Source organism: Cuculus canorus, chromosome 6 (assembly GCF_017976375.1).
Source record: "Cuculus canorus isolate bCucCan1 chromosome 6, bCucCan1.pri, whole genome shotgun sequence".
Lineage (NCBI taxonomy): Eukaryota > Metazoa > Chordata > Aves > Cuculiformes > Cuculidae > Cuculus > Cuculus canorus.
In genome coordinates, this window is record NC_071406.1 from 10,778,324 (window position 1) to 10,801,325 (window position 23,002).

General features: G+C 41.8%; 1 protein-coding gene across 6 annotated transcripts in view; it reads left to right on the forward strand.

Moving 5' to 3' along the window:
• Nucleotides 1-710: 710 nt before the first annotated feature.
• ZNF148 (zinc finger protein 148) overlaps nt 711-23,002 on the forward strand; it is a 43,553-nt gene continuing 21,261 nt past the window's right edge. For 4 of the 6 annotated variants that reach the window (XM_054070015.1, XM_054070017.1, XM_054070013.1 and 1 more), the window contains exons 1-2: nt 711-967; nt 22,324-22,669. In XM_054070015.1, the coding sequence (XP_053925990.1) occupies nt 22,340-22,669 (330 nt within the window). In that variant the 5' untranslated portion in view covers nt 711-967; nt 22,324-22,339. Of the gene's footprint in view, nt 968-2,386; nt 2,516-22,323; nt 22,670-23,002 lie in introns of those variants that run through there. The other 2 variants (XM_054070014.1, XM_054070018.1) reach the window with 2 other exon arrangements.

The following is a 23,002-nucleotide window of genomic DNA, read 5'->3' on the forward strand; positions in this document are numbered from 1 at the left end:
GCCACCACCTCCGTGTGCACAGCAGAGCTCCGGGGCCTCCTGCACCCGGGACCGGCGACGCGCTGGGACAGGATGATGTCCCGGGAGAGCGGGGAGCGGGATGCGCGCGGACAGGGGGATGCGCAGGGACACGGGGAGCGGGATGCGAGAGGGAGCTGGTCCCAGTGAAGAGCCAGGGGAACCTCCGCTCCCCCCGTGCCGCCCCCTCTCCCCCAGCGCCCGCACCGGACACGAAGCCGCGGCACCGGGACCCGCTGACCCCCAAACCCTGGCTGACCGGGCCCTGCCCGGCAAGGCCGAGGGTCCCATCCCGCCCTATGGCCGGGCAGCCCCGAGCCGAGGCCGCGCACCTTCGCTCCCCGCGTCCCTGCTCCCCGCATCCCCACTCCCCGCATTCCTGCATCCCGGCTCCCCGCATGCCCTCTCTCCGCATCCCCACTCCCCGCATGCCCCCATCCCGCTCCCCACTCTCTGCAACCTCGTATCCCCGCGCTCCCTCATCCCCCCTCCCCGCACCCCCTTATCACCCATCTTGCATCCATTCCCGCTCCCCGCACCCCTTATCCCCGCATCCCGCAGCCCTCCCCGCTCTCCCCTCCCTCCCCCTCTCCCCGTCGCATGTGCGCGCGCTCCTCGCACCGCCCCCCCCAGCCCCGCTCCCCGCCCCGGGTGCGCGCGGTCCTCCGGGCGCCTTCCCATGGTGCCCCGCGCGCGGCGGCGCTCTGGCCGCGCGGTCGCTGTCACCGCCCGCAGCGCCCGAGGGACGGCGCCGCTCGCCCCGCCGCCGCCGCAGGAAGGAGTCGCCGCCGCCAACTTCCCCTCGGCCTCCGCTCCGCCGCCTCCTCCTCCGCCGCCTCTCCCCGCCCCCGCCGCCGCCCCGCCATGCCCGGGGCCGCGGCACGGGCCCTCTGAGCCTCCGCCGCCGCGCCTCGGCCCGGCCCGCCTTCTCCTCGCAGTCCCGCGGCCGGTGAGTGCGGGCGGGCCCGGCGGGAGGGAGGGACGGGGATGAGGGATGAGGGAGAACGGGGGGCCTGCGGCTCGGCGCGTCCCGCCCGCCTGGGCCGCGCTTGGCCCCGCGGCGGGGAGGCCGGCGGGAGGCGCCGAGCCCCGCTCCCTGCCGCGCTGGAGGCGCCGGGAGCGCTGGGATCGCCCTCCCGCTGCTCCCGGGCCGCTGTCCTCCCCGCGCCCCCCGGGGCCGCTGCTCCCGCGTGCCCCGCGGGGCCAAGCAGGCCTCGGTGGAGAGGCGGACGGACAAAGAGCCGGGGGAGCCGCGGACAGACGGACAGGCGGGCGGGCAGCGCATCCCCCCCACTCCCGAGCGGCCGCATCCTCCCGCTGCCCGCGCCTCCATTGTTCCCGGTGTAAGAGAGGTGCGGTGTGCCGGCTGGTGCGAATGTGTTCCGTTTGATTTTATCTTTTGAATAACCTTCTCCGAGTCTCCTCGCAACTGCTCGGGGGAAAGCTTTTGAAAGGGACTTCTCTCCAGCGTCTGGAGCTGCTATCAAGCACCAGGCTGGAAGTGGAAGTGGCTGGGAGGGCAGGGGGACCAGTAGGGATTGAAGAGAAATTAGCTGGGCTTTAAAGCACTTTCGTTCTTCATCGTCTTTCCTCTTCCCAGTTCCTGCCAAACCTCGTCTGGGATGAATGCAACAATGTCGATGTTAAGCTGGCTTATAAAAAGGGAAGACATTTATGTTGCAAATGTAAATTATCCCTTCGGTTTTATAAACCACTCGGAACAGCTGTGAGGGCTATTGCAGAATGCTAAAAAAAAGTAGATCTGTACCATACAACAATCATAGCTTTAGTCTCGCTTTGGAAGTCTACCTGGAGCACATGACCTACCTCTCTGTCTGCACACGCGTGACATTCTGGTCCGAGGAGTTCTGGATGGGAGAGATGTCTTATTTCTGATGAACAGCATCTTCGCTGTTGGTACAAGGCAAATGACAGGGGACTGTGGTTTTTCTTTGGAATAGGATCTCAGTTGCTTTGTTTATTTGCTGAACTTATTAACAGATTTCAGTAATACTTTGCAAGCTTGCTAAGAATATGTACCCGGGCCTGTCATGCTTAGACCTTTTGCATATTAGATTTCGTCCTTGTAAATGATACAACTTTTGCAAGTGTTCTCGTGAGTTTGGTGAGGCAGGCCTTGAGAAGGAAGGAGGTGGAAAAATAGTGCTAAACTGTTATCTGTTTCTGAAGGTGTTCTACGCTATACTGAAAATCCAGTCAGATAAACTGATGGTCCATACACACTTAAAATCTGTCCTGCTATGTGAAAAGTTTGCATACCTTCGGGCAGTGTCAGTTTTTCACTGTTCCACTTCCAGTGTTTGGGATTCGTGCATGTGTCCAGTGACAGCTGTCATCTGCAGAAGCTTTGGCTGTGCTGGGAAGCTCCAGAGCTCACGAGGCCTGCTTCCCTGTGGATCTCATGGGATCTGCAGACTCCTGGAACAGGGTACAGTCAGGTTCGTAGCAGAGGCAGGCAAACCCCGCTATCGTTGCGGTGAGTAAGGAAAACTCTACTAAATTAATTTTTCAGTTGCACGATTTCCTGAAAACAGTTGTCGTGGTTTTTCTTGGTGAATTCTTAGCTGAATGTATGTGTGTATTTGGTTTCCAAAACTATTTTCTTTGTAGTTGTTTCTGGATGTCTGCATGCCCCTCTCCCCCAAATATCCATGTAGTTGGTCAGTGAGCTCATGTAACTGCATAAAGCTAAAAATGATGAGGCTGACCTCTTGTATTTAGCTGCCATGTGCACATGTACTTTTTCTGTCTTCGCTCCTCAGGCTAAGGCCCAAGACAACAGATGTAATCTCATATGCTTCTGTTTGTGTCCTTGTCTGTATGTGTTTGATTTCTACTGTATTGCAAACATATTCTATTTATGGAAAATCACTAATATAATGGGTTATGAAATCAAATCATAAGTAGGTAAGTAGCTACTTGAAGAACCACAGTGGTTTAAAAAAAAATGGAAGAAAAAATTACTCTGAATGTGAAAAGTTGTAGCGTAGGCTAAATTGTTCACCTGAAGGAACACATGCTTCTGTAATATTGTTATGTAGCTTCTTAAAAGCTGAACTTCTCCCTTTCAGTTCAGAGTGTACAAGTTTGTTGGTATTAGGATTTAAAGCTCTGTGAAGCGTGCATGCATTCTAGAGAGAGTTGGCGCAAAACCACTGAGTTTGGAAGTTCTTACTTCCAGCTGAGAACTTCTGTGTATCAGTAATGTTAAGAGTTGAACTATGAAAATACTAAGAACATATTACTGTAGTGAAATGTGCTAACGGTACAGCTAAAAGAGCTTAGCTCACTTCTTTGTACTACAGGTTTGATAATGTTAATTTAAAAATCAAGTGAAGTTCAGGGTATTGCTTCTTGGACAAAGCACTTTAAAGTTTGCTAATGGGGAGGAAGGGTTTGTTGTATTCTGGAGAAAAGCAGAGTGGGATTACCTTCTGTATCTGCTGCTGGAGACTGGTCTAGGATCTCTGTGGAGTCCTCCTCCAGTAAGGACTGCTGTGTATGCTGTTGTCCTGTTGTGAATATGACAAATGGAGACCTGTCTATGTGGGAGCAGCTTGATGGAGTGGGCCTTCATTTATCACAATCACCTTAAGTGTTTAGTGCAACTTGAAATTCAGTTTGATCTAATTTTAGCTCCAATATAAAATACCTTTTTCTGTGTGAAGTAACAAAAGTGAAGTAAGAAATAGTAATGTTGGTATGACATCTTCCGTAGATAAGCTTACTGCTGGTACCCTAAACATGACACCAGGTGTCCAACTTTCTTGTCCAAATGTAACAATGTCTTCTGTATTAAGTGAATAGTACAAGATAGGAAGAATAAATGCCATTGGAAATATTTTGTACTTTGAAGACTCTTAAGTGGATCTACCAGAGAAGTAGATATGTTTTATTTAAAATAAGTGCTTTTTGTGCCTTTGCCTGGCATTTTAATGGTAACTGCCTTTCAAACTAGCATCATTTATGATGAAATAGATTCAAACCTTTAGCTTGCAGTCTCGTCTGCATAACTGCATAAAGACAAATGAAGTAACACAGAGTCTCCATGGGTGTAAGTAGGCATGGGTGTCTGCTTCTATCTGGTTGCAGGGCTTATGTGAAGGATCAGTACTGAGATTAACCTTGTATTTAATTGTTTGGTTTTTGAGAGAAGTACTTATGGGAAAACACTATTTCTTGCAGTACTGAGAGTCATGAGATATTTTTGCCTTTTTTTTTTTTTCACTTCTGTGTGTTGGAATCTGTGCAAGAACCCTTGAACATTTGTACATTTAACTTACTGTTTTTCAGCAGCTGAGACATAGTTATTGACAGGCCATACCAGCAAAACACAGCCATTGGTGATAATATAGAGCTGTATGCCAAGCACAAACTTCTGTCTAACAGAAGTAAATCCATTCAGGTTTTCATGAGATTTATTTTCTTTTACTCCAATGCTGTAGTTACTTTATTTCAGTACTTTCCAATGAAGTTAAAAGTGCAACTCCATCTGTTTAGCTCGTAAGTACTCTGTGTACATTTTAAGTACATATTTTTTTATCATCTACGTAGAACAGAATATTTTATGCATCAGCAATAATGCCCTGAACTACACAAGTGGCACTGGTTTAACCTACTTAACTTAAAAATTGTCATACAAATTTAAATACAATAACATATGTGAGTATTCCAATATTATATATGTGATTAAGTTGTCTTCCCTGACTGCATATAGTTGTATTTTTTTTCATATATCATCCACCACAATGCATAAAATATCTGGAAAAATCTGTAATGTGTTCTCACAGAACTTGATTATAAGTGTGTCCTAGGGGGAAATTCCATGTCTTTTAGAAAGACTGTGGAAAGCACAGCATGAAGAAGAGTTAGACTGTCCTGATAACTTCTTCCCTACTGTCAGAATTTTATTTTGGGAGATAATATAGAGATTGTTATTGCTTTTGCTCAGAAATGATTTTTAGCATCCTCTTAGATATTATCAGTGTGTTAATGTATTCAGGGCTATGATATCAAGAAGTAACAGTGTGAATACTGTAATATAGTTAATCTATTACTAATTTATATTACTTCATGATTTCATTGCAGTTTGAAAAGCAGTGGGATGTAGCTCTGTAACATATATTGGCCTGATCCTGCAGTTGATACACTCTACTGCCATACTAGTGTTATAGTCTCTGCATATTGTAACACTTTGTGCAGAAAACTTCAAGGCAGAGCTGTCTAATTCTTCCCTCATGACTAGGATGACATTTTTATAAGTGCAGAATTAAACAGTCTGATGATTAAATGAAATCTGTGTGGGAAGAAGTTCCAACCTGCAAATAACAGTAGGATATAATATACAAACAGCAATATATAAGCTGTCTGATCTCTTGCACTGGAAAAGACAAGCCAAAAATCAAGGTCCGTGTAAACCAAAGTAATTTCTTGATGTAACATGTGATACTCCTAATTCATTAAGCTGTTGTGATATCTGTGTGAGCTCAAATGTGATGCTGATAGGCCTTCTGCTCTAAAATAGTTTCAAGTGGCACCTGCATCTGTAAGGTAGAAGGTGCCCATTGATAAAATTTTCAACAAGTATCTTAATTTTTTTGTAATAATGTCCCATAAAGTCTATGTTAACTTTTACTACTTATGTACCCCCAAATGGATAAAAAAGGCATCATTAAAAAGGTTTACACAGCCAGTAGCATTTTGCCCAGGCCGTGTTACCTTTGTGCGAGACATTAAGTGTGAAGTAATCATGCTGGGCAGATTTGACATTGTTCACTTGCAGTGTTTAAGAAAGGGGAAACAAACATCTTTTTTTTCACTCTCTGTGAAAAATAGAGCCACTACATGATTGCCCTGAAAACTTGTCAGATTTCTTTTTTTCTGTTGTTGGGTTTAGATTTGAAACAGGAAAGTGGTGATATGCTCCTAAAAGGCGTGGATGCATATATATGTTGGTGTGTATAAAGCACCTTTAGCGGGTATTTCTGATGTCTGGCCTAAACTCTAGTCATAGAGTATGAGACACGTTCAGCATTACATGAATTTTATTTTGCCATGCAGCAAGCAGTGTGTTACGCACGTTAGCTGCCTGTGATGTGGTTTGCTGGGAAGAGGCAAAGCAAGTAAGCAACTTCTAAATTCACTGGCTTTCTACAGGCTTCCTTTGGTAGTGAAAATTATTTAGTCTTGCTTTCAACAAGTGTATTTGTAGTTTCCATTGCAAACATTCTTCAGTTTTGTGAGGGGAGGTGAGAGAGAGCAAAATAAATACTAAAGCCAAGAAATGAGTACATTTCCTGGGATTCACAGATCATTTTTTGGTCTGTAAGCATCGTAACAGTGTTCCCAGATGCAATGGATGATTTCAGAGCTTTTCAAATAAGAGTACTCTATCAGCTCTGTTGCTTACCTCCTGAAGTGTGATTTTTCCCTGGTTTTGGCCACACACACAGTGGTTCTTGACATAGGTCACTATTCTATGTGAATCTCTGTCAGACAAAATGTGTCTGAGATGGATTACAATTGTCAGGCCTTTAAGTTCGGTCATTTAATAGCACTGAGCATTTCTAGGTACAATGGTAACTATATAACTAAAGTTAAGACATCTTCTCATTTTGTGTTTTTAAAGTTTGACAAAGGTCTTCATGAAGGACCAGTAGACTCGACCAACTCCCTTTTTCCTAAGAGACTCTTATGCTTCTTACCCTGTAGAGAACTTCTTTAATGACCAATGGTCAAGCGTAGAGAGGGAGGTGGTCAATCCTCAGGGTACTGAGATGTGATACAGTTACTTTACACCACAATCGCTTGCAGGTTTTCTAGAAGTGGCTGTGGAGTATTGATTTTCAGCTTTTGTTTTGACCTTATAAACACCTTTTTGCGTAAAATCTAGTGTGAAGGTGCCCTGCGTGAATATTACTTTAACAATATAAAACAAAAATGAATCATTCATATGGGAGAAGGACTGCCGTCATCCCTCAAGGAGGAAAGCTTTATTAGGCTGCTGTTCTCAGGAGCTTCCTCTGTCGCTGTTGAACTTGACAGTTATACTCTGTGATGAATTTTTGTCTGAGTCAGCAAAAAGATGTGAAAGTTATGATTGTCTTCTGGGGATCGGGAAGGCTTGTGTTATCAGGAGGTGTAAGGATGTAAGGGAAAGCTATGTGGCTTTCGTGTTGCTTTTTATTTATGGAGATTATGAAGTTTTCTTTTTAAAAGACTTGTAGAAAAGAATTTTTGTGTATCTAAAATATGTATAGTATTTTTATGATCACAAATTATTTATACCCAGCTTGAAATGAAAGGATTGTGAGGGGGAATAAAATAGAGTTCATAGGAGAGAAGCATGCAGAGGATGATCATCCAGTTGTCGTAGTAGATTTGCTTGAATATGTAGACTAGGTGGCATTTTGTAGACAAAACCAGTGGACTTGTCGTCTTAATCTGACAGTTAAAAGTAGATCATGCAAAGTAGATGTGTTCAGGCTTTTCTGGTGCCTGTTAGGAACCTGTACTTTGTGTTACATACACCATATCGGATCAAATATAAGGCAGCTTGAAGTGCAAGTTCACTGTTGCTTTTCAAGGAACAACAATATGAAAGGACAAACTGACAGAAAGCCTAATCTCTCAATTCTTTGCATGACCTTGCAGTTTGCTGTTGAGTGAGCCTTTGTGTCATCCCCGGCTTACATTCTATATAGGTCACAGGACAGGCGTGGGGCTTTCCACAGTTGTGGTAGTGATGAGAGTATGGCTGCATATTCAGAAAGTGTAGAATCTGTTGTAGTTATGTGTGACATACCTAAACTTTGCTGTAAAATTGGGCAGCTCTTCATTTCTCAGCTTTGCTTGGGCACAAGTTCAGGGAAGGGGGTCTCAGCTCTGTTGCTGGCGTCTCAGGTGCCTGAAGTTGTTGCTCTGTTACCTGAGCAACACATCTGTGTGTTGAGGGAACCTGGGTGAGTGCAGCTGCATCAGCAGATTGAGGGCTTGAGACTCTTAACATAGCTGGATGAGAAAACAGTACCTGGAAAGCTGTCCATAAACAAAGGACATGCTGAGTTTTTCTTTTGCCAGAGTCCTTTAAGAATATTTTCTTACTTTACCGATCGGTTTCCTGCTTGCTTAGTAGTATGGGTTGTGTAGAATGTATTTCACCAGGACTCGGCTTGAACATCAAGTTATTTGGCTGTGGGTTCTCAGAAATTTCAGACCTGTTTGGTATGGTAGTACTTAGTATTTGGCCTGTGAGTTAACGGCATCAAGAACCTTCAAGACATTTTTCCTAATAATCATAGGAGCTATTATAAACATGAATCATATCTTTTGATCAGTTTGCATTTCTGTTTTAGTGTATTCTAGCACTTCATTAGCAAGAATTAGCTGCAGGGTACCAAAGTCATTGAGGTAGAATCTAATTTCCACAATCATTTTATTCAAGGGGGCACAATCCTGAGAAGTCTTATTTTTTTGGATTATTTTCACTGTTAGTTAACGGGCCAAGATATCTGTGTTGTTATTGCTCTTGTAAAATGACTTCTAGACATTTCATGTTTTGGCTTGCCTTGCTCTGAAAATGGGCTTAAGCGCTTTAAAATTGTTTGAGAAATGTAAGACTGTAATGAGGAGCAATCACCTTGGGGTATGTGCTAGAAGTCAGCAGCATTCCTTGTTCATGCTGTTCTCCGAGTATCAAGGTGAAGAGTTACCTGGAAGTTCTTGTTGAGGATATGGATAGTTTTTTGAAGAGGATACGCTGCAGAAGCACATTTAATTTAGTAGTTACTTGATTTGACTTTTTTTTTTCTCTTTGGAGTGAGGATCAGCCAGATTAAAGCAGTCTGATTTACAATTCTGGAATTTTATGTAAGCAGATAGGAATAGTTCTTAGTTGATTTAATCTGACCACAAATATTGGTTATTAGTAGGGAGGTGGTGGGTTTGTTGCAACAATGTGGAAAAAAAAAATTCCTAGCAGTACAGAAATGTGGTCTTAAAAAACCCAACTTTGCTGTCTTGGAAAATTTACATGATCTGTAACATGCTTGTGTTCCAAGAGGGTGTTTTGAGAAAGTTGCTCAGTTCCATGAATTTAGAGTTAATTTCTACTCCTTCTCCCTCTACCTGATTTCATACTGTCTTTAAATAATACCATGTGCCTATTTATGTGCCAACTCTTCTGCTTATTCTTGATGAAGAAGCTTGATGCTGTTCCCATGCTGTTGTAACAGAGTTCTGGTTAGGCCACAACGATCTCTGATTCCATGGAATTCCATGGAAAATTGCTCCTTGCTTACCAGTTCATAACTGATTGAATACTTTGAAGAACAGTCATGCATTTTCTTTGTGTTCACTATTGGTCAGTGGTTTCCCTAATGGAACATCTCCCCAATGGTGCATCCTTGTTTTTCATCAGGAAAGAAAGGGCTACCACCAGGACATACTGTCTGAGATGCTGCTTCTGTCAGTGCCTAAATCATTGTCATGGCACTGTTTTGTTATTCTTATGTGACTCCCATCTCTGAAGGGTCCACACACCCTGTGGAAATGTCTTGTGTACCTCACCCGTGATTCTTTTTCTTTCCTCGGGGTATTATTATAGGGGCTTATTTTTTTAATTGACTGTGTTATATGTGTGTTGCCGTCTAATTTTGTTAACAGAAGTGAAGTAAATAACCTTATTTATGTGCTTGAAGTTTATTTTCTATGTTCTGTGTTTAGTTTCATATTTTTTAGTTGCTGGGTGTATTGGTCTTGTGGAGTAGGTCAACAGCAATCTCTGTCTTTGAGCTTTAGGGAGGGCTGTTTCAGATCCTCTGGCCCAGACCACTGTTGGCTCAGAAAAGTGGCCACTGAAAGTAACACTGTTGTGCTTGGAAAACAATATAGAAAGCATAGGATTTGCTTGGTGTGTCTGCAGTGAGTCTTTCGCTAAAGAGATATTCATTCTACTGTGTTTTGAACTAACTGGATTTTTTGAAGTTACTGTTCCTTGTGTAGGTGAAGGGTATGTTTGAAACACAGCTGAAATGCAATAAATATACATAAAAAATGAAGTTACACTGGGATATGGCACTGCCTCCTCAGCAGGTTTAAATGAGAGAATGCTCCTTGCCATCACCATCGTGTGAAAAGTCAGCCTACAGCCAGCCAAGGGTCTTTCTCAGAGCTTGTTTCTAGATGTTGTGCAGAATGTAATCTTACTCTGAATAAGTTTTACCATAATGAAATCAGGGAAAAAAAAAGTGTACTTAGTGCATGCTGATGTTCTAAAATTGAACTTGCAACTTACGAGAGTGGTTCGTGTACTCTATAACACTTGCATTGCCCTCACAGCCTGAGAGCCTGCGCTGCTTTCAAATATTGAATGAGATGTAGAAATCTTGCTCTGTAGGCTCTGTTTTGTAGCCATTATTCATGTCCTCCTCACCTATAGTTTAGATAACTGTTGGTATTTTCCTGAAAGTTTTCCTTATGTCATGTATTTAAAGGAGGGATGGCTTCCAGAATCTCTGAGACCATTTTTGCTGCTAACTTCAAATATTTTTGATCAACGCCTTCTTGATTATACCTCTGTTAGCTTATTGTCCAGTTCAGTCTATGTGGATGTATTAAATAACTGGCTTGAATTTTTCTGTAATTATTATTTTTCTTCAATGTGTGTAGATGAGCTTGTAGAAAACAATGAAGCTGAAGTAAAGATGTTACAAGCATGCTCTTAAAAGGACAGTTTTAGGTGTAAGTCAAGCACACAAATGTTAAAATTGCAGCATTGAGCTTTACCTGTGCCACCTTAATTTTACCATCCTAAGTGTACAGCACTACATTACTAATATATTGTAACCCAGTGTTACATCGTAGTCTTTTGTGATACATGAACACAATATTCCCCCCCCCTCCACCCAGCAGAAGCCCCTGCCTTTTCTGAATGTACAGGATGCATGCTGCTCACTGAATAAGCAGCTGCTCTGTAATTTGCTTTCTTCTTGTTGCATAACGTGTGTTCTCTCACTGTGCTCTGTTTAATCCTGCTTTGAAGGCAGAATGAATATATCCCTTTGTTATCAGTTATCAGTAGGCTTGTTATCCTACCATGGTTATCAATAGGCTTGTGAGGCCTTCGTAGATAGTTCCTGCTGCTCTCTTCACACCTAAATCCTAGGTGGGTCATTGCACTTGTTTTGGAGACAAGGAAGTGGAAATATGGGGCCAGGAATGATTTGCCAAGGTAACAGATTGGCCCAACAGCAGTGGCAGAGCTGAGAAAAGAAGCTAAATCTCTCACAGTTCTTTTACAACATCCTGGTGGTAAGCAGTGTTTTGCTCTTCAGCCTTACTGTCATGCTAACCTTTTCTTGATGACAGCCCCACATCTGTGTGCCCACATTCCTCTGGTGATTCTCCACTAAAGTGGCTACTCTGCATTCATTGGGAACAGACTGGTTGTTCTTCCTTGTGGTTGGTTCCCAAGAGAGGCCAGAGCCCTCTTGCCCGCCTTCTCCAAGTAGCTACCTAAGTAATCAGGGCCTTAACCTTTCCATCTTGTGTGTGTCACCTTCTTCCCTCAGGAGCTGTGTTGGCTGCAGGAACAAGAGTGCTATAAAGTGATTAGTTCACCCTCCTGACCTATATTAAACGTTGCTTATTCTTACAAGAATGTCACTACACCTCAGGGAATACTTCTTATTTTATGCCTAGAGAATTTGATACCTGGGAGTAAGTTGAAAGTTTGTGTTTGATGTGGATGTCCACCGAGCTCTTTAAGAGTTCTTTTAAAAACATATAATACACAGCACTGCATTCATCTTGATATTTTCAATGTTATGTTGTCATTTATTTAATTGCAGCCTTGAGTACTCAGCATTTTGGGTAAATCTGACCTAAATGTGTCAGAGTGAGCACCCAGAAAGTGAGGAAAGTATAGGTATTGATCACCTATTTTTAGGAAAAAAAAAAAAGGTTTGGTAGAAGTGGCTTGTGTAGAGTTGTGTAAGATCTCTGTCAGGATCAAGGATAGGATCCTATTTTGCAAGATAACATCCAACTGCTTAAATGGTTGTGATTTTCTTTTCCTGCTGTTCGTGTCTTGTTTATACGTATTTCAGCTCTTCCAACAATAGCATGGGTGCCTATCTCACTGGCTTCACCTGTTTCTACGGAGCAGATCCATCCAGTGTGCCAAAGGCAATGATGCTTTGCAGAGAAAAGATATGTATATATCATATATGTTTCTTTTAATTAAAAATATTATCACAGTGCCGGTAGGCTGGAGAGGCTAATGATGATGAAATGAATAAGGTACCTTAATAACTGCAGTCCCTGACTTCTGTATATTTGCATGCAACTTCTTGTGTTCTCTCAGGGCTTTTCATGTATAATGTTTTAAGGGTTTTCAAAAAGCAATCTGGAAAGAAACACCAGAAATTCTGTTATGCATGCATTTATACGGAACTTTGCCATGTAGGCCAGTAGGGTAACTGATAGCAGCAGCAGATTGTCATCTTCTGTAAAACAGCGCCAGCATAGTGGTAGTTATGAAAAGAGATGCTTTGCAGATCGTAGAGAAGTGGTGGGACCCCAGGAATTTAAGGGCTTGTTAAAAAAAAAAAAAAATCACAGTTTTTAAAAAGCAACATATTTTTCTTTTCTGTTTATTTTCAAAGTGAAGTTACGTGAGATGAGCTGAGGCAGTTACGTTGTGAATGCTGAACAGGGACGGGCTTGCTCCGGTACCCTGTTTTGAGCTGCTTCTGACACACAGTCTTTACAGGAAATCCAGTCAGTGAGTTAACCTGGCACAAAATTTATAGCTGAGGAAAAAAAATTGGCCAGCGGAGTGTGAACGAGTGCATCTTTACATGAGCACCAGAGCATTCACAGAAGGTAGGGTGAACTCTCACAGTTAGGAGGAGGAAGCAGGGTTGCCCATTTCAGTGACTGCTGTTAGATTGGCTCAGGTGTGTCATGTAACTGCACTGTTATCAAAACGAAATGAAAAAACTTTTGATACATTATCTGAAGTATTTTTACAAAGATTCATCAAGGCATGCATGTGATATATGAAATTTCACACAATTTTAACAAGTTGGACTGAAGTTATAAACTACTAAAGGAACTTGGAAGATGCTGCTAGCCTTAGTTAGGCATAGTGCTTTCTTTCCTGCATATAAATGTTATCTGAAGTCTCCGGACTGAGCTGTTTTGAGTGCCTGAGTTTCATAGTGCAAGGGCAGAAACTGCATTGTTCTTTTGAAGGTAACTTTACAGTGGTAGAAATTCCCATATAGATTGTCAAAATGAACTCTTTTCTATTAGTTTGTAATTTAGTGCCACCAAATCAGTGGGCGGCTTTTCCGGTTGACAAGTAACATTGTGTATGATTTTTTTAAATATTTCAAACATATTTGCTTTACTGGTGACATCCCTGTGGGTCTTGGCGTGTAACTGTGGCTTTGTTAATAGAGTTTTGACACCAGATTATGGTTATGCTGATGATGATCTACTACGATTTTAGGATCAGCAAGGTGGTGAAGATTTTCATGCATAAATAATTTTATGCACGGTAAGTAGATTTTCTGTGAGTAATCCTGTCAATTGTAATAGGACTATTCCCAGCTCAGTATGAGTGTAAGTCTTTGTGGGATCAGGCCCTGTACTGGCTTGCGTTCAGCAACGCGGAGCACTTAGAAATAACTGTGCAACAAGTCTTAAGAGTGTTTGTATCATATGTTGCATTTTAGAATGTGTTAATTTTATGATCTGTGAACGTTTTCACAATGATTTATGTTTGATTACTTTCCTTTTGCAAGTCAACACATTTTAATTTGTTCTTACAAACACTTGTGTTCATTTCGAAGTCTTTCTTTTAGCCATGTCTTCTTTTCCTGAGTAGAAAGAAAAGGTAATTTTATGAATGTTCTTTACTTAGAATATTAAGTAAGGTATTATTTTTTACTTTCCAGGTTTCTGCAGTATGTTAGAAATTGAACTTTTATGGTGTGAAAGCTAGCTGTGTTTCCTTTAATACTGGACTACATCCAAGTTTTAGTAGTGCAGATAAATATCTTTTCTGATGTGAAAATACTCAATATGTTTAATGGCCTGATAGAGTTCTTAAAAGGATGTTAGGAATCTGTCAAGTTCTAATTTTTTCTTTCTTTTGGAGAGGATTGCATTGATGGCAGTTTTATTCGTGGTAATGCTTAAACATAAGTATTTTAAAAAAATGCTATTAGGCCATGGTGCTATCTCGTTCTTCATTATCATTACGAATTGCAGAATTATTTGTGACTTTCGTACTTCCTTTTAGGAAGACGGCTTTGAGGATGTAGATGAACGTTTTTCCTCTGATCTAAATTTGGCATAGCTGTTAGGTATGTCTGCATGGCAGCTGTGACTTGTTCATTTGTGTGTGTACACTGCATTTGCAGAGCAGTTTCACAATACCCTTTAATCTAATCTAACCGCTGACTGTTGCTGAAAGAAGCAGTCCTTTTCCCTCCTCTCTGCTTCTTTACTTCTCCATCTCCTGTATGGATGCCTTTTCTGGTGGGTGCGTTTTTGTCCAGCCCACTTTGTAGCTGCGGAATGCTGGGCTCAGCCCAGTGAAGGCAACGAGGTCTGACTGGGGGAACGCGCAGGGCATTGCCCCTTTGGGCAGTTAGCCCATCCATCAGGTTGTTGCTTGCAGCTGTATCATCACAAGTTGGGTTGACTTTTTTAAAATAAGAAAACACACTGAATGTGTCTTTGGAATGGCCTTTTGGTTGTTTGCTTCTCTGTCTGAATTTCATAATGTATTTATTTTACTCTTCATTTTCTGATAGTAGAATGTGAACCTCTCGATACAGTAACTGTCTAGTGGGGTCTTACTTGTAGTTGCTTTTCATAGGAGTTTATCTACTTAGAAAGGTTTTGTTGACCGTGCCAGTAAAACAGCTTTGATTGTATAATGATCGGCTTTTTTAATGTAGCTTAAACAATTCCAAAGTGAATTACAGTAAATAGGGAAGGGAAAAAAAAAAAATCAATCCTGTACTAGAATCTTCGTTTAGGATGTTCTGTAGATTTTTATATATAACATTCATTTCAGTTCACAGTTTAGCACAAATTGTGGTACGACCATAGAGTTGAACCCTGAGAAGCAAGCTGCGCTTATAGGTTTCCATAGATTGCCTTTTAAAATGTTTATTGTAATTTTGCATTGCTATTCTTTACACAGTTTGTTTGGGCCCAGTGTTTGGCCCCAGCTCCTTCCACAGGCTGTTGTGGAAACAAGGGTTGTGCTCAGGTACATGTTCTGTAGCTTCAGGTTCTTCTTCATTAAGAAGTTTGTCTTGTCTTACCTTAAAGGACACTAAGCTAGGTGGAAGCGTGGATCTGCTGGAGGGTAGGGAGGCTTTGCAAAGAGATCTGAACAGGCTGGACCGCTGGGCTGAGACCAATGGCATGGGGTTTAACAAGGCCAAATGCCGGGTCCTGCACTTGGGGCACAACAACCCTGTGCAGCTACAGACTAGGAGAAGTATGGCTAGAAAGCTGCCCAGAGGAGAAGGACCTGGGGGTGTTGATTGACAGCTGACTGAACATGAGCCAGCAGTGTGCCCAGGTGGCCAAGAAGGCCAATGGCATCTTGGCTTGTATCAGAAACGGCGTGACCAGCAGGTCCAGGGAGGTTATTCTCCCTCTGTACTTGGCACTGGTGAGACCGCACCTTGAATACTGTGTTCAGTTCTGGGCCCCTCACCACAAGAAGGATGTTGAGGCTTTGGTGTGTGTCCAGAGAAGAGCAACGAAGCTGATGAGGGGGCTGGAGAACAAGTCTTACGAGGAGCAGCTGAGAGAGCTGGGGTTGTTTAGCCTGGAGAAGAGGAGGCTGAGGGGAGACCTTATTGGTCTCTACAACTACCTGAAAGGAGGTTGTGGAGAGGAGGGAGCTGGGCTCTTCTCCCAAGTGACAGAGGACAGGACAAGGGGGAATGGCCTGAAGCTCCGCCAGGGGAGGTTCAGGCTGGATGTCAGGAAAAAATTTTTCACAGAAAGGGTCGTTGGGCACAGACAGAGGCTGCCCAGGGAGGGGGTGGAGTCACCTTCCCTGGAGGTGTTTAAGGGATGGGTGGTGGAGGTGCTGAGGGGAACGGTTTAGGGATTGTTAGGACTCAGTGATCCAGTGGGTCCTTTCCAACCTAGTGATTCTGTGATTCTATGATTCTAAATGAAAGCACACTTCCTCAAACGTGGAACTAAAATAATGTTGTCGGGTTACTCCCAGTGTAAGCTTGCCCTGAAACCATTTAATACCTTGAAATGAGCTCAGCCTCCGCTTTTGTGAGAGAAATCTTGGAGATGGATGGTTTCGTCAGAACGGTATCGAATTGCTAAAGGCAGGTTAGAATTGCTATTGTGCATCCTGGCTCTTGTGTTTAGGTTGTTGAGTATTAGAAAATATGGTCAAAGGGAGTTTATGGCTGTATATAGAAGGAATATTTCGATCTCAAGTCTTTGTAAGAAACCTTCAGAAGGAGCTATGGTTTAACCCAGAAAAATGATTACATTTTAACAAATTATGTTCGTGTCTCCCTCAGCCTTCTTAGTTCTGTTTGCCTTGGAAAAACAGGGAGAAGTTAATATAGGAAAGAAATCAAGTGGGATATGGATATAGAAAGTAGCAAGTCTTGCTCTTTAATGCTTAAAAAAAGTAGAAGTCTTAAAACAACAAAGATTTGTGCAGGAAATTGATTACAAGTAGAAAAGTCCATCTTTAAAAAACAAAGCAAAACCATTAAATTAGTTCTGTTCTACAAATAGATATTAAATGCAGATGATTTTTGTGTTTTGTTTATCTGTTATTAATCCTTCAGCATATTTTCTTTTTTTCATCTCTTGTAAATCAACTTCTCAGTCCTAACTACAGAAACTCAACACATTACTGCATGGATGAATTTTATTTTTAAAGTGAACCTAATTAGTATCTCTGGGTACTTGCTCATTAAATTGAATAAGGCTTTACGACTTGCTTTAAGAAAAGAAGGGGCAAAATAGAGTAACCCTTACCTACCATCAGTCAAAGTGGAGAGAAAGCACTGGACCATGTGTTGTACTCAGTGGCTAACAAGCTTTGCCTCTTTCCTTCAGGGCATCTGTTCAACTTTACTTCCTAGCAGCCACCATCCCAGAAGATTTTTTAAAATCCATTTTAATGTTTTCTTTTGATTGTATTTTAAGTTTTAATTTGGAATTGGAAAGGTTGTCACGCTTTTCATTTAATGTGTTTTTTGTTTAAATGGCTGTTTCCTTAATTAGGAATATTGTCTGTACCACTTAGCTCTCCAACTTACTGCCCCAGTAATCTTTGGAAAAACTGATGTCAGGGTTGCTAAAAAGAATAGTTCTGAAGTGCTGCCGTAGGGTCTGGCGCAGCAGCAGTTTTTGAAACGCGGCAACATGGTTCACTGGCTGTGGATGTTCTGCAGGCAGCTATGGAGCATTGTGTGGAAAGAGAAGGTGCTGAGGTGATCCCAGAAGACCTTTTCTGTGCATTTCCTCCACTTCCCCTCTTTCCTTCCTCAAAAATGTGTGCACACGCGAGAAGCTCTGCATGTAGATGTCTCTTGTGAAATACTTCACTTCGAATAAAGGCTTGGAAAACCCACAAACGGATGCTTTAAAGGTTTTGTTGACAGCTCTTCTTCTGTCAGTGTATAGAGAAACTATATATTCAAAGAAAAATCTTCTGAGTATTTAGTGAAGCTTAATGGAAGTTCTGAAATTCCATAAAAACATCTCTGCAATAAGGATGACAGAGTCTTATGCCAAAAAAATGTGCTTGTGTGTGTTAGTATGTGGTTTGTGTTACTGTAGCTTTCTTCAAGATAATCTCAGAACGAGCTCATCTTTATTTCACAGATGCATCTTCCACTTAAAATGTTTATTTAATCTTTGCAGGCTTGGTATAGTGAGTTTGTTTGAATGCTTTTAACTCACATTTTCTTTCTCACATTGTCATTCTTCCAAAAATACTTCTCATCTTCAATTTAAATGATAGGATTCCTTTTATGTGAGACAAAAGGTGTCAGTTGACAAATTGCATGTGTTTTACTGAATTGGTTGCAGTTGGGGTACTTCTTGTTTGGATTAATTGCTTATTTTCATTTGCGGTTCTTCATTTTGAAACAGTACCAGTGTATCATGTAACTTAGATTGTGTTTCATCACTTAGTATATGCAGCCTAACAGTGTGAGTTCTCATTATTCTTCTGTGAAAAAGCCAGATGTTCGAAAGCCTGGTTTAATAAGCAGTACACTCACTGCACTGGCTTCTGATATGACTCAAGATCATGACTGGAAAACAACTTGAGCGCTTTTGGTTGCATTACTCTGTTAAGCCTGCTAGTGCGGGTGAGAAAAAAAAAAGTTTCCATATTCTTGGCAGTTGAGAGAACTAACAAGACCAATAAATACCAGCACACTGCTAGCCTGTCTTCTGAGCAGCTGCCGTACCTCGCCAGCTGTCCTGAGATTCTGCATGTCATGAGTCTTTCTGCCTCTGTCAGTGAGAGTAGGAGGCTCTTCTGCACTGTTCAACATTCCTTCTCTCTATCTGCATATCTACCTTCCTGCCAGGAAATAGCTTTAAATCTAGGATTTCCTCGATTCATACCTAATTTCAGAGTGATATGGCAGTATCCTCCATGTGGAACAACCTTCTGTGCTGTTTTCGTCATTGGCTTGAGGCAGACAGATTAGGGGCACCGTGTTCTCACACTTGATACTGTTTGTTCTCCCTTGAATGTGTTTCAGCATCTCGAGTTCTTGTATTCTGGTACCTGTCCACGTCATTCCTGTAAAGGATCAGGAAGGAGCTTATGCTGTCACACTTCTGCAGTGTGGAACAAAAGCCTAGTGACTGATGATCTGTGTAAGAAGTACCCTGAGTATGGATTAATTTAGGATAAATGCTGAAATGAATGAATGTATCTGCTTGTTTTCCTTGGAGTCTGTCTTTCATGCTACATATTTAAAATGCCCTACCTAAGAAACCAGACTCAACCTTAGATCTTTTGTGCCATCTCTTATCAAATAACTGCACCATGGGAGATAGATTCTTAAGAATCTCAGTTCCTGCTCACATTTTGTAACATGGCACAAGATGATCCACAGTGATAAGGCGATAAATTCATCCTCTTTCTTTTCTTTTAGGAGCACTAAAGTCTGTTATTGCAAGATCTCTCTGGGACATGTGCATTGGTGGGAAAAACACAGACTTAATGCTGTGCCAGGTTTTTAGTTTGTTTGTTTGCTTGTGTTATTGCTGAGAAACTATCAGTATGGTTTCCCAGTTACGTCCAAAAAATAATTCATGGATTATATGATGTCTGCAAGTGGCTCTTCGGCACATGAGTGTGCATTTTCACTTGAAAGACGTGAAATCTCATTCTCTTAATATGAAGGGGATTAATTTGGGAGTAAATGTGCCACCTGGCACTACCTGAGCTTACTTAGAGCATTAAGGAATTGTTGGAATTGAAGAACAATGCTCTGAAAATCAAGAGTAAGGTTTCAAACTTCTTTATGTTAGAGTTGCAGAACAAAAAAAAAGGACAGAGTGCAAGCATAAACGTTCTGAACAGAATTTTCCCCCATGTTCTCCTGTCATAGGCTGTTGTGGTCCCTAGCATGGGCTTTTTATGTCGGTAGGAAGATTATTAAAAATTTTGATGACATTGTCGCACAGTCACCAAGTTAAATCTGTTTATGTGTCCTCCTGACTCCAGCAGAGGAAAGCTTACTAAAAGAACCAATCTAGTTGACTGAAAAGCTGCTTTCTTTGGCATGCCTCATAAATATTTGAAACTCGGAGGAGTCAGACCGTCCTGTCTGTCAGCCTTTCTATGATGTATTCAGAAATTTACATACTCCTATGATAAAGAATAGGGACAGATGTTCTTTCACTTTCAAGTCATATGACTTAGTTGCTACCAGAAGGTGTTAATAGTTTTTTTTTTTTTCTTAATGTTGGAGTGTGTGGTGGGTTGGTTTGTTTCTTTGTTTTTTTTTTAAGAAACTGAGTGAATTTTACTTCAGCAGCTTAAGAACTATTTAGTAGTATTTCAAACAAAGTTTAGTGTAGGAGAACTTTGAGATCTTTTTCAGCTGTTTCTGCTGGTGGCTTGCATTCCTACCAAGTTCTCTAGGATCTCACTTAAAGAAAGACCTGTGTTTGTTGTGTAAACTCAGTGTAGTTTGGTATAGGCAGAATTTTCAACAGATTTTCGTGGCAGAGAAAATTATTTGGAAAGTGATCAAATAGATCATACTGCAAATTGAAATGTTAACTTTTCATGTGCAGTTGTTTGATTTAGTGTTTTTGCATGTTGGCAGGCTGTTAAACTGCAGGGATTTGTAGTGGTGCAGTTCTGCTGGGCAATGGCCCTGCCAATAGGCAGAGTAACTTGATTTCTTTGGTTATGAGTTGTCATTGAGAGCTATAGGCAAAGAAGCATACCTTCTGTCTTGAAACTTGAATGGAGATGGAGCCTTTCACCATGTTGCACTCTTAGGGGGACAGAATTTGAAGCTGATTATTATGAATATAGCAACATCTCACTTATATTGTCATTCTGAATGCATCAGAATCAAATGTGCTGCTGCTTTTGTAATACTCCTCGAGATCTGGTGCTTTGGCTGGGCTTTGGTTCTGTGTTGTTCATCTCTGCTGTGTCTCTGCTAACATCCCTGTTTTGCCGTCCAGCTGTGGGAAAATAGTGGGATAGCAGGAGGATGCCTGTCTCTCTGCAGGAGTAGACTAGAGCACTGTGGAATGGGTAGAAGTTAGGGGCCTTGGGAATAGGGTAAAGGAGGCTGACTGCTGTGACTGGACATCCAATATGCCAAGAAGAGTCTTAGGACTGTCTTGTGAATATAATAAGTAGACTAAAAAGCTGCTACTTCCAGATTCACAAAAGACTACTGACTTGTGTTAAAAAAAATTAATAATGTTATGACACCTGTTGGAATATTAGGATTTTATATCTATCTGAGTATCATAAGTCAATGCAATGGTATGGCTATTCATGATTGGAATTCGTATTTCTCAGCTAATACTCCTGCTCAGTGGGTGTGAAAGTGAATGCCTTTTTTATAAACAGATTTGACCTCCCTATAGTCTTTATCTGACGTACACCTTTAGCCAGAAAGTTGTGTTTTCACAGAATCATAGAACGGTTTGAGTTGGAAGGGACCTTTAGAGGTCATCTGGTCTAGCCTCTCTGCAGTGAGCAGGGATGTCTTCAACTTGATCAGGCTGCTCAGAGCCCTGTCCAACCTGACCTTGAATGTTCCTAGGGATGGGGTTTCTACCACCTCTCTGGGCAACCTGTTCCAGTGTTTTACCACCCTCACTGTAAAAAAGTTCTTCCTTATATCTAGTCTGAATCTTCCCTCCTTTGGTTTAAAACCCTTGTCCTGTCATATCAGACTTTGCTAACAAGTTTGTCCCCATCTTTCTTGCAAGCCCCCTTTAAGTGCTGGAAGGCCACAGTGAGGTCTCCCTGGAGCCTTCTCTTCTCCCGGCTGAACCACCACAAGTCTCTGAGCCGCTCTTCATAGGAGAGGTGTTCCAGCACTCTGATCATTTTTGTGGCTGTCCTCTGGACCTGCTCCAACAGGTCCATGCCTTCCCTGTGTTGAGGGTCCCATAGCTGGATGCAGGACTCCAGCTGTGGTCTTACCAGAGCAGAGTAGAGATGCTAAATACCCTCCCTCGTCCTGCTGCCTTTGATGCAGCCTGGTTTTCTCTCACTTGTGGATATTAAGATGTTCCAGCAGCTACAGTGTGCCTTGGGGTAGCAGCAGTGAAAGGGCACTTAAAGGGCAAGGAAGTGGTGATAACAGGACACATATAAAAGAGGCATTTGTAAAAGTCAAAATGGAAAAAGGGAACAGAATAAAATGGGTACACAGAAAACAAAACATTTTTTTGAGGAATGTGAAGGAGGAATTCGCTGTCACTTAATTATGAGAATTTTGCCAGTAGTCAGAACACACTTGATTTGAAACTTTTTACTTGAAAGTGTTCAATTGTGTACACATGTATGTGTGTGAAAGGGAAATCTTTTCATGTTGAACCAAGATATACAACTTCTTGCTTTTGTTTGGATATCGGGCTTAGGAGTGTGTGTGTGTGTGTTGAGTATTGACTGAGTTCTTCTCAAATGTTTTTAAGTAAAAAAATTTAAGCAAGAGCACCAATTGTAGATGTTTACTATTAAAACTTTCTTTGTAGGTTATTGCACTTAAGAATGAACATTGAAGACAAACTGGGAGGATTATTTCTTAAATGTGGTGGCATAGACCAGATGCAGTCATCCAGGGCTATGGTAGGGATGGGTGCAGTATCTGACCAGTCTGGAGTATCGGGAGAGCGGCAAGAGGCAGTGCTTCAAGATCGGACTATAGCACACCAAGAAATTCTTGCGACAGATGAAGTGTTACAGGAAAGTGAACTTCGGCAGCAAGAGATGATTTCACACGATGAACTCATGGTCCATGAGGAGACGGTAAAAAATGATGATGACATGGATGCGCAAGATAGACTTCCTCAAGGGCTGCAGTATGCTGTTAATGTCCCTGTAAGCAATTTCTTTGTGAAATATTGGAGAAATTACTAAGAACTTAATTTAGTAGTCTAATCATACTCTGGCAAGAATCTATTAATTGCTTGTTTGGATTTTGATAATCAAAATATTTATGAATGGATGCTATTTATGAAAATGTCATTTGCCTCTGGCTCTGGATAAACTTTGCTAATTAAGTATAGTATTTAAGTATCTGTTTTATAAATATTTTATAAGTAGGCTGTTACCATAGAACTAATGCGTTAAATATGTTTAAAAGAACACATTTTAACGTTCAAGGGTAACTACAAACCAGAATAAGTAGCTTTATTAGAAGGTGCATACTGT